The sequence below is a fragment of the Acomys minous genome (genome assembly GCF_964271855.1).
Source record: "Acomys minous genome assembly, chromosome: 2".
In the NCBI taxonomy this organism is placed as follows: domain Eukaryota; kingdom Metazoa; phylum Chordata; class Mammalia; order Rodentia; family Muridae; genus Acomys; species Acomys minous.
In genome coordinates, this window is record NC_140484.1 from 274354 (window position 1) to 291626 (window position 17273).

General features: G+C 43.8%; 1 protein-coding gene across 1 annotated transcript; it reads left to right on the top strand.

Moving 5' to 3' along the window:
- Positions 1–3563: 3563 nt before the first annotated feature.
- On the top strand, positions 3564–15861 carry PRDX3 (peroxiredoxin 3). The gene is made up of 7 exons (XM_084748892.1): positions 3564–3682; positions 4976–5114; positions 7160–7301; positions 8494–8629; positions 10930–11033; positions 14696–14861; positions 15286–15861. Exons 1-7 carry the CDS (start codon positions 3647–3649, stop codon positions 15337–15339), a joined length of 777 nt encoding a protein of 258 aa, XP_084605018.1. The 5' UTR covers positions 3564–3646; the 3' UTR covers positions 15340–15861.
- The last annotated feature ends 1412 nt before the right edge of the window (positions 15862–17273 follow it).

A 17273-nucleotide genomic window follows, 5' to 3' on the forward strand; every position in this document is an offset into this window, starting at 1 on the left:
GTTGGTACACACCTTTATTCCCAGTACTCAGAAGGCAGAGGCAGGCAGATCACTTTGAGTTCGAGGCCAGGCTGGTCTACAAAAGCAAGTCCAGGACAGCCAAGATTACACAGAAAAACCCTGTCTCTGACCCATAAGGAGACTGTACTGCCTATCTACTATATCTGAGCAGAGTTTCTAGGTCCTCGCCATGCATGGTCCTTGGTTGGTGCATCAGTCTCTGCAGCAACCCCTTCCTCCCCCCGGAATTTTTTTTTTTATATTTATTGTGCCAGGCATGGTGGCACATGCCTTTAATCCTAGCACTCGGGAGGCAGAAGCAGGTAGATAGCTGTGAGTTCAAGGCCAGCCTGGTCTACAAAGTGAGTCCAGGACAGCCAAGGCTACACAGAGAAACCTTGTCTAGAAAATCAACAAAAAAGTATTTATTATGTATATAGTGTTGTGTCCACATGTACAACTGCATAACAGAAGAGGACACCAGATCTCATTATAGATGGTTGTGAGCCACCATATGGCTTCTGGCAATTGAACTCAGGACCTTTGGAAGAGCAGCCAGGGCTCTTAACCTCTGAGCCATCTTTCCAGCCCCTTGCCCAGATTTTTTAAATATACATTTTATTTATTATAATGTATTCACACTACCTCCCTATTGTTATCTCCTCCCTCTAATCTTCCCATTCCCACCCTCCCTCCCTCTTCTGCTTGTCCCCCTCCCCTAGACCTCTGGTAACAGCTATTAAGTCTCCTCAGGACAGCCTGCATCCCCTTCCACTGTGTGCCCACTAGGCTGTCTTGCCAAGGGGCAGTGACCAAATCATGGGCATCTGAGTGCATGTCAAGGGTTCAGCAGCAGTGCCCCCCTCTTGCCTCCACGTGGAGAATCAGCAGTCTATGGCTACATCTGAACTGGGGGTCTTGGTTCTCTGCATGCATGGTCCTTGGCTGACGTATCGGTTTGTGCAGGGCCCCATGCCTTGATGGTTTCACCGTGGAGTTCCTGCTCTATCCATCCACTCTTCCCTACAACTCTCAGCACTCTGCCCAGAGTTCCAGTGTCTGTCCCAATCAATCTTATATGAAAGAGAGTCTTGTAGCAAAGGCTAGCCTTGAACTCTTGGCCATCCTCCTGCCTCAGTCTCTCAAGTGCTGAGATTACAAGTATGAGCCATTAAGCTCAGCTTTCATTTCTTTTTTATGTCTGAATTATAGTCCATCACAGATTTGAGCACCAAACACATACACTGGGTACCAGTTAAATGCAAGGCTGGTGCTGTGAGGACCTGGTTGAGATCTCTCCCCACCACGCCCCACCCCTCTTTCACTCTTTCTCTCAGAGCACAAGGTAGGTATCCTGGGTAGCACCCCAAAGTGCGTGAACAGCTTTATGAAACATACTTCTGGAAGAGTGGGGAGCAAAATAAATAAATAATAACACCAAATCTAAGCTCAAGAAAGTCAAAAGATTTTTAATTCTCTTTCAGTCCTCTGGCCACACAAATCAGAAGGTTCTCTGTGAGGCTAAAAGAGATTGTCTGTAACTGTATCTCTCTGTTTTTAACAAAATTCAAACTTTCAGCAGATAATTGTATCTAGCTGGAACTTTGCAGCATTTTGCTTCCATGTGTTTATTTTTAATTATCTTCTATTTATACTGTTATAAATAGACGTTTAACTTTCCTGTTTAACATTTCTTTTCAATAAGATCATTTATGTTTTATAAAGTGATCTAGCTTAAGGAAAATATTAAGTGTTATTTAGATGATATGCAGATTTGAGAAACTATATTAGAGCACTCAGGGAGGAGGCAGAGGCAGAGGCAGACAGATCTCTGTGAGTTCAAGGCCAGCTACACAGCTACACCCTGTCTCGAAAGAGAGAGAGCAGCGGGGCATGGTGACACATGTCTTTAATTCCAGCACTCAGGAAGCAGAGGCAAGTGGATCTTTGTGAATTCAAGGACAGCCTGGTCTACATAGTGAGTCCAGGACAGCCAGGGCTAATACACAGAGAAACCCTGTCTCAAAAAACTAAAAAAAAAAAAGAAAGAAAGAAAGAAAGAAAGAAAGAAAAGAAAAGAATGAAAGAAGAAAGACAGAAAGAAAAGAACAGGTGACTTGTAATCTGAATAAATTAATTTTTAAAAAAAGACAGATTTCCAACTCAAAAAAAGAAGGAAAAAGAAAAGAAAAAAAAAAGAGTGCTAGAGGCTCATGTACTCTAGTCTAAAACCTTGTTTTTTCCAGTAAAAAGCTAACACCCCTGGGCAGGGCAAATGGGATAGGAGTGGCTAAGGTTGGAGGGCTTTTGGAAGAGAGACCAGAGGAAGAAGAGTAAGAGGAAGGAAGTCAGCACCATGGCTTAGGTGGAGGAAGAAGCACATGGTCTGATGGATGGACCGTTTGGCCCAGACGGAGACAATTAACAAGTATTTGGGATTATGGATGGGAGGTAGCTGGATAGAAATTATTAGAAGCAGGTGGCATGGAATTGTAGCAGGGTATGAGATACATGCCCCAATATGGGAGGTAGTTTAAGTGATTGATATCTGCCCTGTCCCAGGTTAACTGAGGCTATTTAAAAATACAACAGGTATCTGTGTTTCATTGATTGCTAACAGGTTAGAAAATGCTGCTGTAATAATAATTATAGATCTAATAATAAACATTATTAGGCCATACTTTTAAATTAACTGGAGAGAGAGAGAGAGAGAGAGAGAGAGAGAGAGAGAGAGAGAGAGAGAAACTATATTATGCTTCGAAAATACCAGCTTAGATATGCCATATACTGTGAATATCATGTGTAAATTTTATTTTATTTTATTTTAAAGATTTGTTTATTTATTATGCATTACAGTGTACAGTGTACTTATACACCTGATGCATGTACCATATCTCATTATAGATAGTGAGTCACCATGTGGTTGCTGGGAATTGAACTCAGGACCCCTGGAAGAACAGCCACTGCTCTTAACCCCTGAGACATATCTCCAGCCCCATGTATGAATTTTAATCTGTGTTTGACGTGCTGCTTCAAAATCATGCCCTCTATAACTTATAATAAAGGGTCCACTTTATTTGTTACCTGTTAACAAATAAATTGATTTGAAATGTGTTCCAATTACCCGAATTTTGAGGAGAGGCCAAAATGGAAGCCCCCACACAATACCAAAGGTTTTCAAGCGTACTAAGCTTTGATTGTATCTAAGCCAGTTAGTTTATTTAAGAGCTCAAAAAACTAAATTTGGTCCATTAACCTGAGGTAGAAAGAGAACTGGGTTCTTTCACAGACAGCAAGTTTCCATCACATTAAGTTAACAAAACAAATCAACAGGAAATATGGAAATAAGTGTCTGCTTCCTAGCTTGAATTAGACCTTTATAGGTTGTTACGATAAATAGAAAAACAAACATTCAGGTACTCAGCAGATCAAAAACGGAATTTTCCCTAAGCAGGAAGTAGTAGTTGTTCGGCTTCTCTCCTAAGCCTCACCCACTCGCCGAGGTCCAACCCCTCCCCGTAAGCCCCGCCTCGCCCTTCGGGGCCCCGCCCCCGGCCCCGCCCCCAGAGGGAGGCCGGGTGCAGAAGCCACACACGCGGCGTGGCCAGGCTGCTCGCAGGTACGGTGCGTCCGGCGTGCACTGAAGATGGCGGCCGCTGCGGGAAGGTTGCTCTGGTCCTCGGTGAGTGACTGCCAGCTGGGCAGGCGCATGACACAGCAAACGACTCCGGCCCGCATCTGCTTCCAGGACCGGAGCGCACCCTCTTGGTGCTACTCGCCCTTATGGGAAGGAGTCCTCTGCTCGTGGACCGCGAGGCCTCCTGCCGCCAGGAAGGCCCCAGCGCCTGCGCAGGACAGCCTTTCCCCTCGACTCAGCGGGTGGCGCGCTCCCAGAGTCGTTTCGCTCTCAGAGCCGAGGGTCCCCTTGCTGCTTCTTCACTAAAGCACCCGAGGCTTGGCTTTGGAGACCAGCATGTTGGCTCCTGTGTTCTAGGGTCTGTCACCAAATGTGACCTTGGGCAAGTGACTGTGTGTGTATTTTCTAGACAGGGTTTCTCTGTGTATCCTTGGCTGTCCTGGGACTCGCTCTGTAGGGCAGGCTGGCTACGAACTCATAGACCTGCCTCTGTCTCCCTAGTGCTGGGATTAAGGGCGTGCACCGCCTGTATTGACTTCTCATTTCTGAACCTCAGTTTGCTTTCCTTTCTGTGCGATGGAAGGAGGGATGCCACATCTCGGCGTAGCTGTAGGATAACACTTAAATCTGAGTATGAACAAAGTGCAGCAGTAACGGGAGCCGCTTTCTACTCCCACACTCAGGCTGGACTCTGCCTTGGTATCTGCTGTTTGCTGATAACAGCCTATTTACTAACCATCCTCTCCTTCTTTCTCATCCTGGGGCTCAAGGCAGCCCCTACCTCCTCCCTGAGTCATGCTAGACACCAAGGTTGAGCAAACACTTCCCTAGAGTTTGAGCCAAACTCTTCTAGGCCATGAATTTTGCCCTGCTATTTGACTGAGAGCCTTGAAGGGCCTTTTTTTCTGAGAAAAACCTTGACGTGGCCACATGTGTAGCAGATAGCCCTGGGTGAGGGTGGGAAGGATGCCTAACTAACTACTCAACTTACCCTAGCTTTCCTAAATTTTTGGAGATTTTTATTCTTGGGGCTGTGTTCTTACGATTCCCTTGGCCTTGCAGTCTTTAACGAAGAAGAAAGCAAAAGAGAATGCATTTTTGTTTGTTTTGTTTTTTGAGATAGGGTTTCTCTGTGTGGCCTTGGCTGTCCTGGACTTGCTCTGTAGACCAGGCTAGCCTTGAACTCACAGATCCGCCCACCTCTTCCATTTGATTTGATTTGATATTTAGTTCATTGGGAAAACAGCTGAGGCCGCCATTCACAAACTTGCCACAGCAGCCAGGCTAGACTTCAGTCACCTTTCCAAAAAGTCTTCCTAATAGCATTTCTCTTTCCAGGTTGTTCGGCATGCTGCGAGTGCTACTACCCGGGGTATCTCTGCCTCAGCAGTTCTTAGGCCTGTTGCCTCTAGAAGACCCTGCTTGACAGACAAACTGTGGTCTGCCTCTGTCCAGGCAAAGTTTGCCTTTAGCACCAGTAAGTGTTACTGTGGTCTAGTTGCATCCAGGTAAAGAGAATCCATATCAGCAACTCTGGACCCTGGCTGTACATGAGACTTATCCTCAGCGCTTTTTAAATGCAGTATGAGAATGTGTAGAGATGGCTGGATCTATAAGGAACTGTTTAGGAGCAGTGAGTACTTAGCAATGTCAAAAATTTAAGATCTACTTTTGAGAAAAGAGATATAAAATGAGTACAAGCCGGGTGGTGGAGGCACACACCTTTTATCCCAGCACTCCAGAGGCAGAGGCAGAGTTCTCTATGAGTTCCAGGCCAGCCAGGGCTACACAGTGAAATCCTGTCTCAAAAAACAAAACAAAACAAAAACAAAAACAAAAACAAAAATAAAGTTCCAGGTCAGTCAGGGCTCAGTGGCTTCATAGTGTGAGACTGCAGGGAACAACAAACAAACAAAAACCAAAAAGACAAGGAAAGGAGTAGAAAAGGCTATAATCTAGGAAAAAAGGAAATATTTGTATAATATACTTAACAAAGGATATTCCTCTAAGATACCTAAATTACAACAATTCAGTAATAAAAAGACAACGGGATAAAATGAATACACACTACACCACTGAGCTGTCCCTGTTCCCCACCCAACCCCAGGTCCTGCATCTTGTTCTTATCCTTGCATCATTGTCTCTGCCAAGCCTCAGTGCCTCTCACTAAGATAATTACAGTCATTGCCTTTCATCAGTCTTATCCTCCTGAGAGCCTAATCTTTCTGAAAACAGCTGTCTTCCTGCATTCGGACCTCCCAGACTCTACAGTGAAGAGCTGATCCTGCTGCTTGTTGCTCAGGCTCTGCTTACGACTTGCTCTGGCCTTCTTTTAAAGTTGTTCCTCTTCCGTGTGTATTGGACTCTCTTGGTCAAGTCAGACTGTACCATGGGTGGAGCAAGAGTGCTTAGTGAAAGGACTGGAAATGCTGAACAGCCAAGAAGACCACTAGGGTGCGAGGCGAATGTAAGGGAGTCTTTTGAGGCATGTTGGGTAATTCTGACTGTAAGAAAACTGGAAACCCATGTAAAAGGATTCAAGCAAGCCTCAGGTCTGGATGCTATAAGTAGATTATTCTCCATCTAGGGAGCCATGTTTATCATTGTTGTCAGCTTTTTGTTTGTTTTTACAATGAAGAAAAGTAATAGGTAAAGGAAAGACAGCAGGAATGCAAAAATCCTGTGTCAGGTGTCAAACCAGGACCTGCTGCCCGCCTGTTTTGTATGAACCGCAAATTGGGAATAGTTTTTTTTCTTTTGTTTCTACAGTGAAATAAAATTGGAAGAAAATTTTTAAAAACAACAACACAACAACTGTACCATGGCGGTTTCCTGTGATAATGCACACCCGGTACTTGACTGCTGTTTAGCCCACCTAGACTTGACCAAGTCTGAGCCAGACTGCCTTCTGTGATTCTCTCTATTACGTTTGTCCTCTTCCTTATAGTTCCCAGGGCATTTTATCCTTTCTTTCTGTTTTTCATTCTCTTTAAAAATTTTTCGTCAGGGCTAGAATAATAGCTAAGTCAGTAAGCTAACATAAGGACCCAAGTTTGACCTTGAGAACCCACATAAAGCCAGGCATAGTGGTATGTGGTTATGATCTCAGCACTTAGGGAAGAGGAGGAGGTGAATCCTTGGAGCTCTGAGTTTATAAGAGACTCTTAAAAGAGAAGAAATTAAAAGAAAAAATAGTAGATGGCTTCTGAGAATCAGTACTGGAGGGTGTTCTCCATATTCATGCTAATGTGCAGGCTCATACACACATACACAGACACACACTTTTCCCTACCACTGAGTTGAGTTTCTATAATATTTATAGTTGTGCTGAAAGGAAAATTACTGTACCTAAGATGTACAGTTGAAATGAACCATCTCATTGAGTTATATTAGTAACAACTTATGATACCGGTTATGATAAATAGTAAATTTGATAAGTTTCAACAGAAGGAGCTTAAATAAAATCATGCAGTACTTGAGGTGATGATGACAAGCTACACACAGGTGTGTGGTCTTTTTTAGGTTCCTCATCCCACACCCCTGCTGTCACACAGCACGCACCCTATTTTAAGGGCACTGCTGTTGTCAATGGAGAGTTCAAAGAGCTGAGTCTCGACGACTTTAAGGGGAAATACTTGGTGCTTTTCTTCTACCCTTTGGATTTGTAAGTTGGATTCTACAATGTTTTCATGTCCCTCTGAGCACTGATGTTGACTTCTAACCCACACTGAAATTCCTCTTCTGTGAAGAGGAGGAGTCTTTCTAATTTTTGTCCCCTGACTAGCCATCTGTAGCTCATGTGAACTTACTGGGAGAAAATGGCCTTTTTTAATGGAGGATTTTTAATATGGTTCTGTTAGTTTTCCTGGGGTTGGACCCTGGGCCTTGTGCCTGCTGGACAAGCATTTGGTCACTAGGTTGTGCACTCAGCCTTTAATACAGCTCTGTCTTTTGATAAGTGGTTCTCTAAGCCAGTCTAAACTTTGCACCAGTCTTGGTGGAAAATGAGAAAGTAGTAAAATGGAATGAGTTTTTCAGCTGGGTGTGGTAGCACACTCCTATAATTCCAGCACTCAGGGAAGTAGAGGTAGGCGGATCTCTGTGAGTTCAAGGCCAGCCTGATCTACAAATTGAGTTCAGAACAGCCAGGGCTATACAGAGAAACCCTGTCTCAAAAAACCAAAAAAAGAAAAAAATTGATTTTTTTTTATAAGGCTACTTTATTTAAGTAGATTTTCTTTTGACTCTTCCAATGTGTCCCCCAAGTCCCTGCATTTATTTATTTGTTTGTTTGCTTGTTTGAGGCAGGGTATCTACATAGGCTGTCTTAGAACTCACTGTAGAGATCAGCCTGCCTCTGCCTCACCAGTTAAAAGTGCAAAACTACCACCCTAGACATGGTGGCACATGCCTATAATCCCAGCACTTGGGAGGCGGAGGCAAGTGGATCTGTGTGAGTTCAAGGCTAGCCTGGTTTACAAAGCAAGCCCAAGACAGCCACGGCTACACAGAGAAACCCTGTCTCGAAAAACAAAACAAAAAAAGTGTAGACCACCATGGCCAGAAACTACAAAGAAAGAAGCTTGCTTGCTTGCTTTTTTAATTTTTTTCTTCTGAGACAGGGTGTCCCTATGTACCCTTAGCTGTCCTGGACTAGCTTTGTAGACCACAGAACTCACAGAAATCCACCTTCCTCTGCCTTCCAAGTGCTGGGATTAAAGATGTGTGCCACCACACCCAGCCCATTACTTTTTTTCCCATTCCTAAGCAAATTGATTTAGATTTTAGACTACTTACTGTTTATATCTTAAATTTTTGTTTTTATATGATCTGATGAAACTCTTCTTTTCCCCAAGCACATTTGTCTGTCCTACAGAAATTGTTGCTTTTAGTGACAAAGCCAATGAATTTCATGATGTAAACTGTGAAGTGGTTGCAGTTTCAGTGGATTCCCACTTTAGCCATCTTGCCTGGATCAACACACCAAGGAAGGTAGGTTGGGTGACAGTCACCTTGCCTTGATCTTATTTTATTCTTTGGTTTCATTTCTAATTCACAAATAATACAGACCACAGAATAAAAATAAATATTATATAAGTTGGGCACACCTGTAATCCCGGCACTCAGGGTGGCAGAGGCAGGCAGATCTCTTTGAGTCCAAGGCTAGCCTGGTCTACAAAGCCAGTCCAGAACAGCCAAAGCTACACAGAAACCCTGTCTGAAAAAACCAAAATAAAAAATTACTTATGGGCTACAATGTGATACATGTGTACATTGTGCAGGTATCAAGACGGGCTATTAAGTACTTTTTCCTCGATCATTTCTTTGTGGTGCTAATGTTCAAAATCCTCTTTTAGCATGGTGAGCGTGAGTCACACCTTTATTAATCCCAGCACTCAGAAGGCAGAGGCATGAGGATTTTTGTGAGTTTTAAGCCCACCTGATCTACATAGTGAATTCTAGGACAACTAGAGCTGCATAGTGAGACCCTGTCTCAAACAAACAAACAAACAAACATCCTCTTTTAGTTAGTTTTAAAAATACAGTTTGGGGCTGGAGAGATGGCTCAGTGGTTAAGAGCACCGCCTGCTCTTCCAGAGGTCCTGAGTTCAATTCCCAGCAACCACATGGTGGCTCACAACCATCTATAATGTGATCTGATGCCCTCTGCTGGTCTATCGGTATACATGTAGGCAGAGCACTGTATACATAATAATGGATAAATAAATCTTTAAAAAAAAATACAGTTTGTTCTAACTGTGGTCACATATTGTATGGAAGAACAGAACTTGCTCTTCTTGCCTAACTAATCATTGACCAGCGTCTCGTCCTCATTGTCCAGCTACCCCTGCTGTCTGTACTAACAGAAGAGGCTTAAGACGAAGTCTAAGGTTATCAAAGCCCAGCCAGTCTGAAGTGAGCTCTTGCCTTCCTTCCTTCCCTCCTTTGTCTCCTGTATTTCAGGCTGGCTTCCTAAGCTGGGTGTATTGGCTCAAATGAGCTCCAGCTTCTGAGCCTCCAGCCTCTAGCCTCCAGCACCTGCTTATGCTGGGAACCAAACCCAGGTGAGCCACATTCCCCTAAAGTAGTCTCTGTAGAATCTATGGTAGGAACAACTCCCCAGACAGTGTATGTATCTTTACTGCTTATCCCATGTATATTTTCCAAGGCTCACATCGTACTGGAGATAGGCTCAGTGGGACAGAGGATATGGCTAGTGTGTATTGCCTCCTCTTGGGCCTGTACTTGGAACCTCTAGTAGCTTGCTGTACTGTTCTGTGTGATATCTGCAAATCTGCCTGAAAACAATAAATAAATAAATAAATAAATAAATAATTCACTAGGTGTGTCCTAGGGCTAGCAATAGTAACTTGAATAATCTGTTACTTAAATTATATATTTTTTATTTTACTCAATTATGTATTTTTATATTTGAGAAATAAGTTTTCATCTCAACAGTTGCTTTAACATTTGGTAAAAGATGGCAGGGTGTGCTTACAGCATTCATGTAATATGCAAGAAGCCTTGGGTTCAGACCCCAGTACCATATAACTGGGTGGGTTAGCATAGCCTATGAGCCCAGCATTCTAGAGATAGAGTCAGAAGTTCAAGGTCATCATTGGCTGCATAGTAAGTTGGAGGCCAGTCTTGCTACATGAGACCCTGTCTCAAAAAGATAAAGAAAAGTTGATCAGTCTCTTTCTGGCAGTATGCTGAAGAAGAAGAATCCTTAGCCTTTTTGGGCTTTAGTTTCCTTATCTTTAAGATAGTGGAACTGGGCCATTGAGGTCGTTCAGCGGGTAAAGTTCTTGCTGAGAAACCTGACGACCTGAATTCTATCCCTGGAGCCCACGTAAAGTCCCCCCACCCAAAACATACATGCTTCAATTAATACAACAGAATAGTAGGTACCGGAGAGATGGGTCATCAGTTAAGAGCACTGCTGTTCTTCAAGAGGACCCAGGGTTATTCCCAACATTCTTATGGCCACTCACAATTGTCTTTAACTCCAGTTCCAGGGGATCTGATACCCTCTCCTGGCCTTCTCAAATGCTGCATGCTTTTGGTACACTTACATGCAGGTAAAACACTCAGGCACATAAAATAAAAATAAATAAATAATATGATTGTATCTGCTTTAGGCTGTTGGCAAGAGGGAAAAGTAAATTAAACAGAAATCACTTTTGTGCATTTACTTTTACTTACAACCATCATTGTTAGTTTCAAACATTGGTACATGGTTCAGACCCTAGAGGACCCTAGAAAACCAGTCCTGTTTGCCTTCTTATTAGAATGGTGGTTTGGGCCACATGAACATCGCGCTGTTGTCGGATTTAACTAAGCAAATAGCCCGAGACTATGAAGTGCTGTTGGAAGGTGCTGGCGTTGCGCTCAGGTAAGAGCTGTTCTTAGAGATGAGATGGCTTTGTGTATTTTAGTGTCACCTTGATTTTTAAGGATTTATAAAGACTCTAGGAGAGCATTTTTTGTTTGTTTGTTTTTTGTTTTTCAAGACAGGGTCTCTCTGTGTTAGCCTTGGCTGTCCTGGACTCGCTTTGTAGACCAGGCTGGCCTCGAACTCACAACGATCCGCCTGCCTCTGCCTCCCGAGTGCTGGGATTAAAGGCGTGCGCCACCACGCCTGCCTAGGAGAGCATTTTTGTTTGACAGTTTTGGTAAAACTGAGGAAGAAATACAGGTTTGGTTTTTGTTAGTGTTTTGATTTTTTGAGATAGGGTTTGGATACATAGCCCCAGGTGATTCTCGAGTTTGTACTCCTCCTGATTTCACCACAGGTGTGATACCTGGATGGTAAAACTTGCTTGCTTGCATGCTTTATTTTTAGAGTTCAGAACTTGTAGAATGAATTTAGAATGTGTGTGTGTGTGTGTGTGTGTAAGATTTATTAGAGGCCGGGTGGTGGTGGTGCTGCACATCTTTAATCCCAGCACTCGGGAGGCAGAGGCATATGGATCGCTGTGAGTTCAGGGCCAGCATGGTCTACAAAGCAGAGTCCAGGACAGCCAAGGCTACACAGAGAAACCCTGTCTTGAAAAACCAAAAGAAAAGAAAAGAAAAAAAAAAAATCCCCAGCACTCTGGGAGGCAGAGGCAGGCAGATGGCTATGAGTTGAAGACCAGCCTAGTTTACAAAGTGATTCCAGGACAGCCAGGGCTATACAAAGAAACCCTGTCTTGAAAAACCAAAAAGAAAAGAAAAGAAAAAATCAGTAGGCAGCGGTGGGGCACACCTTTAATCCCAGCACTCAAGAGGCAGGTAGATTTCTTGTGTTCAGGGCCAGCCTGGTCTATAGAGTGGGTTCCAGGATAGCCAGAGATACACAGAGAAGCCCTGTCTGGGAAAAGAAAGAAAGAAAAAAAAATCCCTCACAGAAATGCCCAGTCATTTGGATTTTAGTTAATTCCAAATATAGTCAGGTTAACAACCAAGAAATAGACTTCACAAATATATTTTATGTGTATGGGTGTTTCTGCCTGCATATATGTCTGTGCAAGCACTGCCTTTGGAGGTCAGATCCCCTGGAACTAGGGTTATAAATGGCTGCCATATGAGTATTGGGTATCTAACCTAAGTCCTCTGCAGGAGCAACAAGTACTTTTAACTGCTTCCCAGTCCCCTGAAAAAGCCTTTTTGTCTACATAGGTAGACACTGATGAAATAGCTTCTGTAAGGATTGCAAATCTTCCAGAAACATCCAGGACATGCAGTGTCCACTCTAGAAAACTGTACTCGTGTCTTGATGATCCCGCTGATCCGTTCTCTTTATCAGTCCAGGAACCTTTCCATAATAGCTACTCCTGGCATTGAAGATACTGAACAGTTTGGAGAAAGGCTTTTCGAGTATCTCTGTCTGTCTGTCTGTCTGTCTGTCTGTCTGTCTGTCTGTCTCTCTCTCTCTCTCTCTCTCTCTCTCTCTCTCTCTCTCTCTCTCTCTCTCTCTCTCTCAATAAAGATAATTTTGTATAAGCCTTGGAACCAAACAAAACAGTGTTTGATTTCTTTTTAAAACCTGGCTTCTTAATTAACTTTTGGCAGGTTAATTGCCTTTCTGTGCTTCAGTTTTCTCGTGGATGAAATGAAGGTGACTCTGGTAGATGTGGAGGAGCAACCTCCCAGGCGGTTGTTGTCCTCTGGAAATGGGGAAAGTTCTCTTTCTTACACAGTCACCTGTTCAGATGCAGCCTGCTTGGGTGTTCATTCATGGGAACACGGTCATCTGAAGAAGAGGGCCATACCTTGGAATGCCCCACACTTGTAGGGTGGGGGTGGGAGCATCGGCTGCTAGCTGAACCCAACTCTTCCTAAACCTTATTGCTGATAGCCTTTTGGAAATCAGCCTTATTGGCTTCAAGATTACTGTTTTCCAAAGGTCCCTTAGCTTTGGTTTCAAAGCCAAGCTCCTTCATAGTTGCCAGTGGCAGGAGAAAATATAGTCTGTTATGGTTTTTTCCTGTGAGTCTTTTTCTTTTCTTTGCTTTTTTTTCTTTTTTTAGTGACTCATACCAGATTCCTTCTGGGGCTAAAGGGAGTTGGAGGGGGTGGGTGGGAGAGAAAGCTGAGTCTAGCGGATATAGAGAGTCTGTGGGCCCTGTTCCTTCCCAGGTCGGCCTCACTTCTCTCTAGGAACTGCAGCTGCCTCCCTCAAAGATCTGGCACAAGAAGGAAGGATATGGTCAGGCTTAAAGCTTGGATTTCGAACATCTGGCAGGGAAGGAGAAGCCCCTCTGTACTTTGTGTAGTTAACACTTGAAGTTCCTGGCATTGTGGAGGCAGAGACAAACAGATCTCTGTGAGTTCTAGACCAGTGTTGTCTGCAGTGTGAGGACTGTGTAGAGAGGCCGTGTCTCAAAAGGAAGTGTGAGGCTCTGTCAGGATGACTCAGCAGTTATGAGTGCTTACTCCTGTTAACAGAGGACCAGAGTTGATTTTCAGGACCCACATGTGCAGCTTACAGCCATCTGTAACTCCAGCTCTGGAGAATCCAGCACCTTCATCTGGACTTAATAGGCATTTGCATATGTACATACACAGTGAACACACATATGACTGAAAATTTTTTTACGAAGGGGAAGCTTTAAATATTCATTGGATGTACGTACCATATGTCTCTCCCTCTTACATGTATGTGGCCACTTAACCAGAGTCTGATACAGGAGTCCAGAGAATGTGTGCGAGGCCATTGAGAAAAGGTCTTTACTGTCTCTAGTTCATTCTGTTTAAATACAATCTCACATTGGGGGTACAGTTTTACAGTGTTCCCATAATGTATGCTTTCCATGGTGGCCTTGTATTACCAAAGCGTCTGTCATTACTAAAAGGCAACAAACTCTTTTATAATACTAATTACAGGTTTTTCTTTTGTCTTTTCATTTTTTCAAAGTTTGTTTTTGTTTTTTTCAAGACAGGAATTCTCTGTGTAGCCTTAGCTGTTCTGGCTTTGTAGACCAGGCTGGCTTCCACACTTGCAGAGATCCACCTACCTCTGCCTCCGGAAGTGCTTTGTGTCACCACGTCTGGCAGCTATTTTATTATTTTTTTAAAGATTTATTTATGTGCATGTGACTGAAAGTTCATAGATTCCAGTGCATTTGTCCTTGGAGGTTATAAAAGGGTGTCAGCTGGGCATGGTGGTACATGCCTTTAATCCGAGGCAGGCAGAGGCAGGCAGATCGCTGTGAGTTCAAGTTCCAGGCCATTCTGGTCTACAAAGTGAGTCCAAGACAGTCCAAGAGAACACAGAGGAACCATGTCTCAAAAAACAAAAAACAACAACAAAAAAGAATGTCAGATCCCCTAGAGCAGGAGTTACAGGCAGTGTGTGCTCCCCAACATGGGTTCTAGGAACTGAACTCAGGTCCTCTGGATAGACAGTACAAACTGTTAATTGCTAAGCAGTCTCTTCAGTCCCTAAAACTCCAATTTCAAGCATATGACAGCTTGATGAATTTTCTAAAGGGAGAACTAAAAGCATAAAAGGACAGAAATGAGTTCTTGGCTCTAGTCCTGTTAGCACTAACAAGGATAAATTCTGTGCAGAGGCCTCTTTATTATTGACCCTAATGGTGTCATCAAGCACCTGAGTGTGAACGACCTCCCAGTGGGCCGCAGCGTGGAAGAAACCCTCCGCCTGGTGAAGGCGTTCCAGTTTGTGGAGGCCCATGGAGAAGTCTGCCCAGCCAACTGGACACCAGAGTCCCCTACGGTATGTTGTTTCCTCAGAGCACCAGGCCCCACATCCTCTCACCCTCAGGGAATCTACCAAGGGAGGTTACAGAAGAGCTAGCTGAGTGTGGGTGGGTGACGCTGAGGTGGACAGTTTCTACTCATTCTGCTAGTTGACTTTCATCTACATTTTTTGAATAAAATAGGCTAATCTTCAAAGTGAAGAAATTTTAGTTTAAAACTGGGAACTTGGGCCATGCCTTTAATCTGGAGGCAAAAGCAGGTGAATCTCTTTGATTCGAGGATAGCCTGGTCTACAAAGTGTGCTTCAGGACAGCCAGAGCTACGCAGAGAAACCCTGTCTCAGAAAACAAGCAAAAAACTAGGAGCTTTAAGCTTTTGTTGAGCCTACTATCATGAAGTGCCCTCTTAAGTAATTTAATTTTTTTTTTTTTAATTTTCAGATCAAGCCAAGTCCAACAGCTTCCAAAGAGTACTTTGAGAAGGTCCATCAGTAGTTCATCGCAAGTCTACTGTTCACTCGAAGCTTCTCGTGCCACAAAGGAGTCCCAGCTAGAATCCTTTCAGTGCCCTGAGATTATTTATAGATTGGAAACCTCATTGAGCTTGTGTGTAGGAGTACTGCCCAGGCCCTGAAGGTGGCTAGCTTCCTTTGTAGCTGCCCTTACTAGGGGCTTGTGGAGTGCTTGGTCCCCGGTTCTTAGATCATGTCTTCAGAGGGTTGCCGTTCTCTCCTTCGCCTGCACTGAACCTTGGTCTACAGTGAAGGAGCACATAGTTCCAACACTCGATGAAAACTTTTCATCAAGGTCCTGAAATTTCCTCTTGGATTTCTGTGTGTTAAGCTGAACTCACAGTGTCCCTGTGTGTTCTGAGGTATTGATGAGGTATAATCATGAATGACTATGTCTAATCCAGTGGTTGCATTTTTAAAACACTGTAATCATTGTCTTTCTTCAAGTGCTGGATATAAAGTATAGTATAAGATAAACATTAAGATATTTGCATATTTGACATCATTAACTATTGGGTCAGTTTGTTCTGGGACACCACTCTTCCTTTGCTGACTTAGTTCAAGTATTTATTGAGCATTTGCCTCTGAAGCCACACAGGTGTAATAACCCTGGCTCCATTCTCAGGAAACTGAAATCTGGCAGGCAAGACTGGTACCTAAACTTTCATTCATTATTTTGGTAGCTTCTGGAACGCCAAGCATGTGCCAGGTTGGCCTTTGGAGGCATTGGAGTGAAAAACAAAAACAAAAAACCCAACCCTCATCTTTATGGACTTGGTTCTAGAGTAGAAGCCCAATAAACAGTAGAAATCAGGTAGCTGCAGGGTTGGAGCAGAGTTCTGAGTAGGGTTTTCAGGGAAGTTCATAGGGAGAAAAGACTAGGTCTGTTTTCTCATCTGTAAAATAAGGGTAATTATATCAGTCTTAGGTGGTGTATGAATCAAATGAGAAAGGAAAAAAAAAACAACAGGGAGTTAGCAAGTGTCTTAGTGACTTTTCTGTTGTGACAAAACATATGACCAAAACAACTTATAAAAGAATTAATTTTTTTCTTATTTTATTAATAATTTATTCACTTTACATCTCGATTGTAACCCCCCTCCTTCATTGCTTCCCAGTTCTCTCCTTCCCTCATTCCCCCTCCCTCCTCCCCTAACATCTGACCTCAGCCTATCAAGTCTCATCTGGACTGCCTGCATCCTCTTCCTCTTGGCGGGCGGGGGGGGGGGGGCAGTGATCAATGTGTGGGGACCAGAGTCCATGTCAGAAGTAGCCCCTGCTCCCCGTATTATGGGACCCACAAGGAGACTGTGCTGCCTATCTACTACATCTGAGCAGAGGGTCTAAGTCCTCACTGTGCATGGTCCTTGGTGCATCAGTCTCTGCAGCACCCCCCTCCTCCGCCCGGGAGAATTTAATTTCAAAAAAATATTTATTTATTTATTTGTTTGATTTTTCAAGACAGGGTGTCTCTGTGTAGCCTTAGCTATCCTTGAATACTTTGTAGACCAGGCTGGCCTGAAACTCACAGAAATCACCTGCTCTGCCTCCCGAGTGCTGGGATTACAGGCCAGTATCGCTACCACCCAGGACTAGATGAATTTAAGTTGGGGCTCATGGTTTCAGAAGATTAGTTCATGATCTGCAAGAAAGTAGGCAAGTACTAGAGCAGAGCGGTTAGCTTGCATCTCATCTACAGGCATGATGTCAGAGACCTAAGAGGGATTGGTGTGGACTTGTGAAACCTCAAAGCCTACCCCTGGGGCCTTGGGCCACACCTCCTGATCCTTCCAAACAGTTCCACCAACTGGGGACCAAGCATTCAAATATATGACCCTGTCAGGGCTCATTCGCATTCAGACCACCACAGGGAGTGAGGGGCCTCTAGGCAGGAGTCATGAGTAGTAACTGCAGAGG

Bases quoted from the DNA above. Each gene is read 5' to 3' on its own strand.
- PRDX3 (XM_084748892.1), top strand. From the start codon at position 3,647: ATGGCGGCCGCTGCGGGAAGGTTGCTCTGGTCCTCG. The intron at 7,302-8,493 runs GTAAGTTGGATT...CTTTTCCCCAAG, and splicing joins TTCTTCTACCCTTTGGATTT to CACATTTGTCTGTCCTACAG. The intron at 11,034-14,695 runs GTAAGAGCTGTT...AATTCTGTGCAG, and splicing joins GGTGCTGGCGTTGCGCTCAG to AGGCCTCTTTATTATTGACC.